We start from the raw sequence: 13,242 nt of genomic DNA on the forward strand, positions 1-13,242 counted from the left end.
CAGAATAGAAGTAGGATTAATGAAGACAAACAAAAAACCGCTGTGATGGCTGAATGGTTATAGCAGCGGCGCCTAAACGTTGCCGATGAAGGAATTTAGCAGTTCCCGAAATGGATCTATACAACGAGCTTTGGCAGTTGTCTAAATTTTTTCTTTCTTCTATTCTAATTTAAAAATTTTTTCAATTAAGAAAAAATTTATCATAACAATAATAATGATAAAAAATTATTGTTAGGCCTTGAGCTCGATTCGAACCCGCGATCTTAAAATCAGTAGGCCGATATAACAACAAAAATTGTTAATACATCCCAGAGCACGGGGAAAAGTGTCAATAAAATATGACACTATGGCAGCATTGCCAACAAACAAGTCCAATTTTCACAGCCATTCTGCAACAGATGTCGCAGTGTTGTGAATATAAATTGGCACGAACCAGAATAGAAGTAGGATTAATGAAGACAAACAAAAAACCGCTGTGATGGCTGAATGGTTATAGCAGCGGCGCCTAAACAATGCCGATGAAGGAATTTAGCAGTTCCCGAAATGGATCTATACAACGAGCTTTGGCAGTTGTCTAAATTTTTTCTTTCTTCTATTCTAATTTAAAAAATTTTTCAATTAAGAAAAAATTTATCATAACAATAATAATGATAAAAAATTATTGTTAGGCCTTGAGCTCGATTCGAATCCGCGATCTTAAAATCAGTAGGCCGATATAACAACAAAAATTGTTAATACATCCCAGAGCACGGGGAAAAAGTGTCAATAAAATATGACACTATGGCAGCATTGCCAACAAACAAGTCCAATTTTCACAGCCATTCTGCAACAGATGTCGCAGTGTTGTGAATATAAATTGGCACGAACCAGAATAGAAGTAGGATTAATGAAGACAAACAAAAAACCGCTGTGATGGCTGAATGGTTATAGCAGCGGCGCCTAAACGTTGCCGATGAAGGAATTTAGCAGTTCCCGAAATGGATCTATACAACGAGCTTTGGCAGTTGTCTAAATTTTTTCTTTCTTCTATTCTAATTTAAAAATTTTTTCAATTAAGAAAAAATTTATCATAACAATAATAATGATAAAAAATTATTGTTAGGCCTTGAGCTTGTTTTTTTATTATTATCTTAAATGCGTATGAGCGAAAAAACATATTGAAATGAACTTAGCTTCAAAAATTATGTTTATTTTAAAAATACTTTCAAATTTGAAATTATGTTCACCGCTTTGAATATAGCGGTGGGAAAAAACGTTGATGAACGAGTTTGTACCGTCATGAGCATTGTGAATTCATACAAGTGAAACATCTTTCTATTCCTCCATTGCCATACCTACCTACCTGTCAAATAATAGCTGACAGGGAGAACGGCTGTCTCGAATGGCCAGAGCAAAGAGGATAAATATAATAAGAGCCGTCACTCGTTATTTTGTGGCGAGTATCTCGCTGGACATTTTTAATTGTCTCGCATTTATCCATGCCGTGTAGGCCCCTTGTGCAACTGTGATTTTTGGAAAGAGAATTAAATAAGTTAATTAAATGCAGTCGAGAAATAAACAAAAATACCCCACGAAAATGTATAGATTAGATTATTTATTTATTACGGCCAGAAGCCTAATTCGTAAATTTGAAAATATTACAGTTTTTTATCTTATAGCTAAGGTTTTACAATATTCATATAATTTTGTTTTAAATACTGTTATTTGGTTGCAACTTTTTATATCCATAGGCAGATCATTTATAAACATCTCGCCCAAAAAAAAAGTAGCGACTACCTCTCAGTGTACATCGAGTAAATGCCAAAAAAATAACGAGTGACGGCTCTTATTGTATTTATCCTCTTTGGCCAGAGAATGGAAGAAAGGTTTGTTTTTCGCTCGCTGTTATTAAATTGAAGTGCATTGCCCATTTGTTTGTCAAATCAGCTTTTCTTTTAAATTTGTCTGCAGAAAACCAGACTACATTTTAATATTCATTTCTAAAATCTAGTTAATAGACAAAATATGAGTAGCCAATTAAACATGCGTTTTAAAATATGTAAGTAATGCAATATACCAGTCGTCTACAAAAATATTTGAAAAACACTATTGAGTAAATTATTTAAGTAATCGAACAGCGCTTAAACAGGTGATCCAGGCTGTTTACTATTGTGAACGTTTTTATCAAACATTCGCCACTTGTATGAATTCACAATCATGAGTTAAAGCTTATGGCCCGTAATCATAGTATAGAGTTTTATTGATTTAAACATGGTTCTAAATTAAATATCATTTTAAGTCTGTTATAGTCAACTTAAACACTATTTTATCTCTAAAAAAGTATTTTAATTTAAAATGACATGAGCCCGATTTAAATTTTTTAAAATAGGTTTTAAGTTGGTGGTCTGCTGTTTAAACGCGATGAACTTAAATGGAAGTGAAAAAGGCTTCCACAACAAGCAAATATACGCCAGGAGCAGCTAATTTATTATACCTAGAATGCGTATTAATATGTTTGTGACGAAAATTACACAATTTTAAAATGTGCGATGGTTACTTGGCTCCATATATGCGAAATCTTTAATTAAGACTATTCCGCATTCAAAGATATTTGTGAGTTTTGATATTTTAGTATCTTTTGAGTAAAAAGTAGCATCCTATACTGATTTTGGCATTAAATTTAGAAATAAATATTCAATGGAAGGAATTATTTACCACAGGCGTCGATTTTTAATTCATGTCAAACAATTTCGGGAGAGGTGTCAAATGACGCGCTTTAATTTCGGAAGCAATAACCCGAAGGCGGCAAAGTAATACTTGTACTCTGTCAAGATATTTTTGCAAAAAAAAATTCAAGACTTTCATGTGGTTGATGTAATTTTGGTGATATTATTGTACACAGAAAAGAATTAACTAAAAAGGCGTTTTCCGCTGATTCAATTTTCACCAGTTTCGCAGCCGTTTGAGGGTAATTACTCGATTTTTTGTGCATATCTATTAATAAAAGAACAATTTCTTATTTCCGACTTCTAATTATTGAATTACATTACAGAATTCTTGAATTCAATTCAGCTGGCATTTCGTTTTGTGTCTTCTATTCCCCTTTACATTTGTCAATTCCTCTTAAAAGAAAGCTAGAAATAAAACATGGAATTCAACAAGAATTAGCAACAAACATTTTAAGAGCTGCTTCGTACGGGCGCTGCTGAACTACTTCCCCCCATTATCTCCCTCTTAGTCTATGTCATGATCTACTTGAATTCAATGATTTTCTAATGTAAAAGGGATTTAAACTTTGCAGGTCCATGTACAATGGCTCAACATTCTAGGTCACTTCTTTCCTATGGAAAACTTTACTAAACTCCCTTTATTATGATGACTTTGCGAATGCAAACCTAAATTTGGTTTAACCTGATTATTAGTATCGAGGTTAGAGATATCCCTATTCGGTTTCGGGTATATTAAATTAAATGGCTTTAACGGTTAGAACCACCTAACATTTAAGATTTGCATCATTTTGGACGTCACATCTGCCTTAATGCAAACAACTTTTATTTAGAACATTATTACAAACCATATAAACTATTCAACATGAAAACTAGTGTATGAGTGGATAGCCTTGTTTCTTCCTTTGCTTTAAGAAGCCCAAATCCGCTTTAACTACTTATTCGTTTATGTTGCCAGAATTAAATAATTTTTTAAGAACGAAATTAAGTAAATTTAATGTTCAATTAAAAGATTGTGCACTCAATTTTAAATTGATAGCTGATAAAAAACAGCGAATTTTTACAAAACGTTTGCTAATAACTTTTAAATAGAATTGAATGATAATTATCCGCCACCGGATTATGATCAAAACGCGTTTTCAGGTACTCCTTTGACAATTTTTGTGCTATTGTAAGAGTTTGTCTCACGTAAAAAATTACCATTTTTTATACATGGAGTCAAGTAACCACGGTTGTAAGGGACAGGGTAAAATTTCTATAAAATTTCTTCATAGCGCCAATCAATACCTTTTTTCATGCGGATACCCTGTCCATGCTTATTTTAGCTGAAAACTGTGTTTAATATGTCTATGACAGACCAAAATTATAAATCCCATTTTTAATTTAGGCAAGATTTTAACTAAAAAGTATTTTAGTCCGCCACTATGATTACGGGCCTATCTCTTTTTATATGTTTTTTGACTTGGTTGTATTTCATTTGATGGGTTTTGGACGCGTTTCCGAATTGATTTTACAAGCATTTTTCTTACGATAAAGTTTTAAGAGCAATGAATTTAACTAAATTTCTTAAATCTTATGTTAATCGAAAACCGAGATAAAATTTCTAATTTTCTTGCACATAAGTTAAAAACCTTTTCAACCTAAACACACCACTTCCATGATTTGGTACCATATAAATATTCGTAACTAAATACATAAAGATGTACATATTTATACATGTTTTGCATGTGCTTATAAACATCAATTGCGGTTTTTTCAAATTTAATTTATTTTTAATTTAATTTAATTTTTAAGTATTGAATAACACTGTGCAACATCACTTTTAATGCCGGAGTAATTACAACTATTTAAAAGAGGTTAAAAGCCCGAAAACGTTATGAACATTTCGCAATCTCAAGCCGATTTTTATACCGTTGTTGCTATATACTCCAAGCCAAAACTGGGCAGGCTCCTTTTATAGGTTTAAACTGCATTATGAAGATTTAAGCCCTATAGTCCTTTTTTCGATGTAAGACTTACAAATACATACGTATATCTTCTCTGTATACTAAGCGATGTAATATCAACAGCTTTATGATTTTGGGAAAAATTTAGCCGTGTCCATTGGACACTTTATACGGCAGAGTTTTGGATAATTTGTCATAGGTACGCGATTTATTAATGACGTTTAGGAAAAATTTTTACTCAGAGGATATTGGCAAAAAAAAAATTGTTTGAAAAACTGTTGTTAATGAGTAAAAGTCGTATAGAATCTCTATACCGGAAAAATTTTTGACATCTTGACCGTCTGCTATGTTTTTGATTAAATTTTTCTCCAAAACATTTAAGTAAAGATAGCTTAAAAGTTCCAAGGCGAATCCATACCAGGTGGTGGCAAAGCCTATTCAACCAATTCACCGTGCAGAAGAATGTCAAGAGAAAAGAAAGATTTTCATTGATTTCGATTAACTGACATCAAGGCGAATCTATACCAGGTGGTGGCAAAGCGAATTCAATCAATTCGCCGTGCAGATGAATGTCAAGTCAAAAGAAATTTTTCATAGATTTCGATTAACTGACATTTTGTTGTACAAGGCTTTGTATGGAAAATTATCAAGAAGAAGCAATCAGCTGATGGGATAACACCACCTGCAATGAATTCGCCTTGACTGACATATTAAAGTTAAAGTCGTTGTATGGAAAATAATCAAGAGAAGCAATCAGCTGTTGGGATAATAACACCTGGTACTGAATTCGCCTTGGGCGCAGCTACACCAACAACTACATGTACAACAAATTGGTGGTGTAATAAATAGTATTGCAAAAAGTTCCTTTGATCTGTCATATTTCTTCTTTTATATTCCATATGGGCCTATGTTTTCTTTTTTGCTCGCTTTTATTTTTAAAAAATAGAACGCATACTCACTGTGCCTACACTAATCCAAAATAAATAATCCAGGGAAGCAACAAAAAGTTAAACTTGAATCCCTAGCTGATCAAAAAATATTTATCACAAATAATCAAACGCTTCATAAGTAATTTTTTTTTATCATTTCAGTTATATAAGCTATACTTATTTTAGTGCTTAACTCTTAGCGCAGCTAACAATCATTTTTCCTGTCTGTTTGCTTAGCATATTTCGAAACTTTGTGACCAACACTTTTGAAGTCCAGTCAATTTAAGTCTAACAAAGTAGAAGATTTAAGTCAGATGTATTGTTTCTTTAGTATGAAATTTGTATGATTTTATTTTTAATTCTCTGCAAGCTGTAGAAAAAAATGTCGAAAGTTGATGATAAAGTATCAGAAATCAATTTTAAGATCCTATACCGGCCGATGCTGATGCCGATGCCGATTAATCGGTCGGACACTACTGAATTGTCCTGATTTGGTCTTAACAACTTCCCTGTCCCATACAAAGCGGTTTGACAAGGCCCAACGCCCACTAGTTTTTTGTATTGCTTGACTGAGTAATATGAATATACATATATTATAAAATATTATTTTTATAAATAATTTTACATATATTTACCTTATTTTGGCTATTTTATTTACCACGTTCAATAAGTCACCTGTGAACATATAGGACCATAAGAAATAATTTGCATGACAGATAAGTTTTCGAGTCAGAATAAGGGTAAATTGATATATAAATGTCAAAAGCGTGTATTGGTGTCCTTTTTTGTTTAATTGAAGTTAGAAGTATATAATAAAATTGGAGAAAATGGCTAACAAAAGATTTACGACAGAAGAACTGACCCGATATTTAGAAAACTCTGATGATGAAGCATTTAGTGATGGAAGTGATGAAGAATACCTCCCCAGTGATGAAGAATACGATGATATCAGGCATGCTTTACGAACGAAACGATATCATTTCGTTACGATAATCAACGTTAATAAACGAAACGAAGTCATTTCGTTTCGTTTATTAACGTTAAGAACGACAAATTAACGTTGATTTGACGATCTTAACGTTAATAAACGAAACGAAGTGACTTCGTTTCGTTTATTAGCGTTGATTATCGTAACGAAATGATATCGTTTCGTTCGTTAAGCATGCCTGGATGATATAGAGGAAATTGCAAATATTATAACAATTAGGCAAAATAGAAGTGACATCTAACGCACCGAATTTGCAATGGAATAGAGGCGTTTTGGCTTTGGGGAGAGAAATATTTACAGGTAGTCACGGTGTACAAAATATTTCCGCTATTACTGAAGATGGAAGAATTAGTTTGGAGAAAATCCATTCTTATTTTATACCTGATGATTTAATTGAAGAAATGTTTATTCACACTAATAATTACGCTCAGTTATTGAAGGAAGTACGCACTGCACAATTTAGTCGAATGACGAGGTGGAAAGATGTCAGCAGAGAGGAGTTGAAATTATTTTTTGGAGTTATTATGTATATGGGTTTGAATCCTAAGCCATCAATCGAGCACTAAACTGGACGTGCTTTACTATAATCCTCTTATGCACAGAATAAATATGTCATACAACAGGTTCTCCTCAATTCTAAGATGTTGGCATTTTACAGAGGTCAAATTATGCGTTATTGGAGAACAAAGAACTCTTAAAATAGAGCCACTTATACATAAGGTGATAAATAATTTTCACAGCCTATATGTATGTACCTTCTGATATTATAGTAGTTGAGGAATCTATTTTGAAGTTTCGTGGAAATTTGCTTATAAAAAGCTACAACCCGGCAAAAATCAATCGCTATGTCATAAAAATATACAAAGCCTGTGCTGTAAATAGTTACACATGGTCCTACCAGGTTTATGATGGAAGGTCGCAGCAGTTAGAAAGTCTGGATAAACTTGGATCAACAGTAGTTCATCTCACAGAATCGCTGTTAGATGAAGATCGTATTGTTGCTGCTGACAACTACTATACAAGCTTGCCATTAGCTGGGTACCTAAAAAGTCGCAAAACTGATTTGGTTGGCACTTTACGTAAAAATAAAAGGAATTTGCCAGAGGAGCTAGTAAAAGCGAAGCTAAAGAGAGGCGACCAAATAGGTAGACAAAAAGATAATCTATATACTGTACTAAGATGGCACGATAAACGTGACGTACTGATGATATCAACATGCCATGGATATAGTATGTCTAAAGTGCGTACAAAAAGAGGCGATGTTATAAAACCAGATTCCATAATTGACTATAATGAAGCAAAAAAAGGGATTGATATTTCGGATCAACTTGCATCTTTCCATTCTCCGCTACCTAAAACTTAACTTGGTATAAGAAGATAGCAATTGATTTGCTATTTCAAGTCGCTATTGTCAACACTAGATGCGTTTACAACGAATTGGTAGACGGCCTAAGTTGACAGTTTTACAAAGTTCAAGAATATCTAGTCCGACATTTTCTAGAACCAGCAGCATTAACCGTTGAACATAACCTTCCTCAAAGGCCTTCAATTTCCTCTAGCGCTTCAGGAACTTCAAAGCATTTTCCTTTTCATAGCCTGCAAGCAATTCGACGAAATATTAACAACAAACTCGTACGAAAAATATGCACTGGGTGCTACATCAAATTGAAAAATCAAATGGGATTGGGTTGGAAAGCAAAGCAAGTCCATACTGAGTGCATAATGTGTAAAAAGGCCGTTTGCTTGGAATGATATAACGGAAGACACGCATTAATTTAAATGAATAAAAACATTCTCTTTTGTATTTAATTTTTATACATTTCATGTTTCTTCTACCGAATAAAAGACTACTATCAGAAAAAAAAATTTTCTTTCATTTTCCTAAAGTTTAGGTCTTTTGATATACGCTCACATAGAATTCACAAATATAAACGACACGTTCATAGCAAGAAAGCTTCTCTAAGTTGTATAGAGAAATGAGTCACATGTTACTCATGAACTTATTTCAATACGCTTTGGTGAGTCACATATGACTCATTGGACAGGGAAGTTGCTAAGTTAATCTACAATAAATCCACAATAGTTAAGGGCCCATTACTCATACTTAGCATAGACTTGACTTGAGAACTGTCACTTACAGATCTTGACTTAGAAGTCTGTTGAATTTTGAATTTCTATGTAAGTTCTAAGTGACGTTTACATTTTGAGATGCAATTTGTTTGTTTCCATTTCATTTTGACATTTTGTCATACAAATTGACATTTATTTAAAAATAAATTTCAAAGCTGATTATAATGCCAGATTGCGCTAAGTGGAGTATAATCGTGGCCAAGTTGACAAGTTTATGCCAAGTCAAGTCAAGTCTATGCTAGGTATCAGTAATGGGCCCTTTAGCCTATGCGTTGACATATGTCCCATCCCCATGAACTATATTATTAGGTGTCAAATTTTCACCTTTCTCTTTTACTTCGTGGTTCCATCTAGGGATGGTCTAGGAAAACAATTTGGCATCTCTAAAATTTGTTCATAAAATACCAATTAGGAGTTGAGTGCGAAAATGAAGATAATAGCGGCTGCCGTGGTGTTGTCCGCCTACCACACAAAAAGATCCTGGGTTCAATTCCCGGTCAAAGCAACATCAAAAATTTAGAAACAAGTTTTTTTCAATTAGAAACAAGTTTTTCTAAGCGGCATAAAACATGTAGGTCCCGTCCCGCCAATTTGTAGGATAAATTAAAAGGGGCACGACACAAATTGAAAGAGTAGCTCGGCCTATTATCTATTCGGAGGTTATCGTGCTTTGCATTTTTTTATTTATTTAAGCAACGACACTGCCTTGTAGTGTACATTAAAAAATGTCTTTTCGCGGAACCATGCTCAAGAGGTGTCAAAAGGCTATGTTTCTAAAAGTATGAGCCCATAATATTAATATTAAATTGACCTGCATCGCACTTTTACTCGTTTTTTACTGTAGGAAACATCTTTTGATATAATATTTTTGTAAATATTTAAAGCATGATGAACTTACTAGCTAAACATTTGTGTATTATTATTATTATACTCAGTTGAGTAGAGCTCACAGAGTATATTAACTTTGATTGGATAACGGTTGGTTGTACAGGTATAAAGGAATCGAGATAGATAAAAGCTTCCATATATCAAAATCATCAGTATCGAAAAAAAATTCGATTGAGCCATGTCCGTCCGTCCGTCCGTCCGTCTGTCCGTTAACACGATAACTTGAGTAAATTTTGAGGTATCTTGATGAAATTTGGTATGTAGGTTCCTGGGCACTCATCTCAGATCGTTATTTAAAATGAACGATATCGGACAATAACCACGCCCACTTTTTCGATATCGAAAATTTCGAAAAATCGAAAAAGTGCGATAATTCATTACCAAATACGGATTAAGCGATGAAACTTGGTAGCTGAGTTGAACTTATGACGCAGAATAGAAAACTAGTAAAGTTTTGGACAATGTGCGTGGCACCGCCCACTTTTAGAAGAAGGTAATTTAGAAGTTTTGCAAGCTGTAATTTGGCAGTCGTTGAAGATATAATGATGAAATTTGGCAGGAACGTTACACTTATTACTATGTGCCTGTTTAATAAAAATTAGCAAAATCGGAGAACGACCACGCCCACTTTTTAAAAAAAATTTTTTTTTAATTCAAATTTTAAAAGAAAAGATAATATCTTTACAGTATATAAGTAAATTATGTCAACATTCAACTCCAGTAATGATATGTTGCAACAAAATACAAAAATAAAAGAAAATTTCAAAATGGGGAACGCCATAAGTCGAACAAAAATTTACCAATCCTTGTGAAATTTGGTAGAGGCTTAGATTCTAGGACGATAACTGTTTTCTGTGAAAAAGGGCGAAATCGGTTGAAGCCACGCCCAGTTTTTATACACAGTCGACCGTCTGTCCTTCCGCTCGGCCGTTAACACGATAACTTGAGCAAAAATCGATATATCTTTACTAAACTCAGTTCACGTACTTATCTGAACTCACTTTGTATTGGTGTAAAAAATGGCCGAAATGCGACTATGACCACGCCCACTTTTTCGATATCGAAAATTACGAAAAATGAAAAACAATGCCATAATTATATACCAAATACGAAAAAAGGGATGAAACATGGTAATTGTATTGGTCTGTTGACGCAAAATATAACTTTAGAAAAAAACTTGGTAAAATGGGTGTGACACCTACCATATTAAGTAGAAGAAATTGAAAAAGTTTTGCAGGGCGAAATCAAAAGCCCTTGGTATCTTGGAAGGAATACTGTTCGTGGTATTACATATATAAATAAATTAGCTGTACCCGACAGATGATGTTCTGGATCACCCTGGTCCTCATTTTGGTCGATATCTCGAAAACGCCTTCACATATACAACTCCCTTTTAAAACCCTCATTAATACCTTTAATTTGTTACCCATATCGTACAAACACATTCTAAAGTCACCCCTGGTCCACGTTTATGGCGATATCCCGAAAAGGCGTCCACATAAAGAACTAAGGCCCACTCCTTTTTAAAATACTCATTAACACCTTTCATTTGATACCCATATCGTACAAAAAAATTCTAGAGTCACCCCTGGCCCACCTTTATGGCGATATTCCGAAAAGGCATCCACCTATAGAACTAAGGCCCACTGCCTTTTAAAATACTCATTAACACCTTTCATTTGATACCCATATAGTACAAACAAATTCTAGAGTCACCCCTGGTCCACCTTTATGGCGATATCTCGAAAAGGCGTCCACATATAGAACTAAGGCCCGCACCCTCTTAAAATACTCATACCACCTTTCATTTGATACTCATATCGTACAAACAAATTCTAGAGTCACCCCTGGTCCATCTTTATGGCGATATCTCGAAAAGGCGTCCATCTATAGAACTTAGGCCCACGCCCTTTTAAAGTACTCATTAATACCTTTCATTTGATACCCATATCGGACAAAATAAATTCTAGAGTCACCCCTGGTCCACCTTTATGGCGATATCTCGAAAAGGCGTCCACCTATAGAACTTAGGCTCACTCCCTTTTAAAATTATCATTAACACATTTCATTTGATACCCATATCGTACAAACAAATTCTAGAGTCAGGCCTGGTCCACCTTTATGGCGATATCCCTAAATGGCGTCCATCTATAGAACTATGGCCCACTTCCTCTTAAAATACTCTTTAATACCTTCCATTTGATAATACACATGTCATACAAACACATTCCAGGGTTACCCTAGGTTCTTTTTACAACATGGTGATTTTCCCTTACTTTGTCTCCACAGCTCTCAACTGAGTATGTAATGTTCGGTTACACCCGAACTTAGCCTTCCTTACTTGTTATTATTAGATTATATTATTATATTACGGACTTCTACTAACACACATTTTTTTCTAATCCAAGTTGATACGCTGCCTTTTGGTGGTGTTGGATCCAGCGGCATGGGACGTTACCATGGCAAATATGGCTTTGAAACATTTACACATAAAAAATCGTGCCTTATAAAAGATCTGGGCGCATTGGGCGAACTCTTTGGCTCGTAAGTATCTTCTTAATTGGGCTTGCTTTTTTCTAACCTCAAAATAAAAAACAAAAAACCTTTTCAATTGCAGTGGACGGTATCCGCCTTATTCAGATCGTAAAGCCTCAATTCTGGGACTTTTACTGCGTAAACGTCGCCCATTCCCCAAATTATATTTAACACATTTATTAGCTGTCGGTTTGGGTATTGGATTAACAGTACTAGTCAATCATTATATGCAGGTAAATTAAATTTTTAATATTTCGGATATAGCGCTGGTATTGTGTGTACTGAGAAAAATTGCAGCATTCGGAAAGCTTTTCCATTAATTGGATATACGAATGGAATGAAAAAGAAGAAGATATTTTTAAAAATTCGTTTTCCATTACCGTCTATCTCAATTAGTATTTTTAAAGTAAACACATAGTGCGGCTACCATTTTTCTCAGTAATCTTTTAGACATAATTGTTCATTTATTACTTGGCATTATAATAGCCTGATTCACACCTGTTTCCTCAATTAAAAATTTCAATTTGATAATTTTGTGTAAACAATAAGAAACTACTTACTACCAGCTAACGAAGTATCGAGCCAAGAGGGAAATTCCTGTTCTGAAAAGTGCTAATATGAAAATAAATTTTCAGACATTTGAACAAATTTGGCATTATTTTTATTTTTTTTATCTTATCTCTTGACAGAACTTGAACTGTCCCACATGTGTTAATCGCGCTAATATTTTGTTTTTTGTCTTTACCCAAGGCCAATCCAATAGCTGATTGCTTTTTCTTGATTATTTTCCATACAACGTCTCAAGGCGAATTCAGTACCAGGTGTTGTTATCAGAACAGCTGATTGCTTCTTCTTAATTATTTTCCATACAGCGCCTTGTACTTTAATATGTCAGTTAATCGCAATCAATGAAAATTTTATTTTGACTTGACATTCTTGTGCTCGGCGAATTGGTTGAATTCGCTTTGCTACCACCTGGAATGGATTCGGCTTGATCGAAATCAATGAAAATTTTCTTTTGACTTGACTTTTTTCTGCACGGGGAATTGGTTGAATTCGCTTTGCCACCACCTGGTATGTATTCGCCTCGGTCACAGCTAATCTATCTAATTAAATCATGC

The 13,242-nt window shown here is 34.1% G+C and overlaps 1 protein-coding gene across 7 annotated transcripts in view; it reads left to right on the forward strand.

Moving 5' to 3' along the window:
* Aldh-III (Aldehyde dehydrogenase type III) overlaps positions 1 to 13,242 on the forward strand; it is a 659,088-nt gene that overhangs the window by 640,225 nt on the left and 5,621 nt on the right. For 6 of the 7 annotated variants that reach the window (XR_010951341.1, XM_067776411.1, XM_067776412.1 and 3 more), the window contains 2 exons: positions 11,995 to 12,130; positions 12,204 to 12,354. The exons of the other annotated variant lie outside the window; for it this stretch is intronic. Coding sequence is in view for 5 of the 6 variants with exons in the window: in XM_067776411.1 (XP_067632512.1) it covers positions 11,995 to 12,130; positions 12,204 to 12,354 (287 nt within the window). In the remaining variant the exon portion in view is untranslated. The remainder of the gene's footprint in view (positions 1 to 11,994; positions 12,131 to 12,203; positions 12,355 to 13,242) is intronic. 7 annotated transcript variants of the gene reach the window in all.

This window comes from Eurosta solidaginis, chromosome 3 (genome assembly GCF_040869045.1).
Source record: "Eurosta solidaginis isolate ZX-2024a chromosome 3, ASM4086904v1, whole genome shotgun sequence".
Lineage (NCBI taxonomy): Eukaryota > Metazoa > Arthropoda > Insecta > Diptera > Tephritidae > Eurosta > Eurosta solidaginis.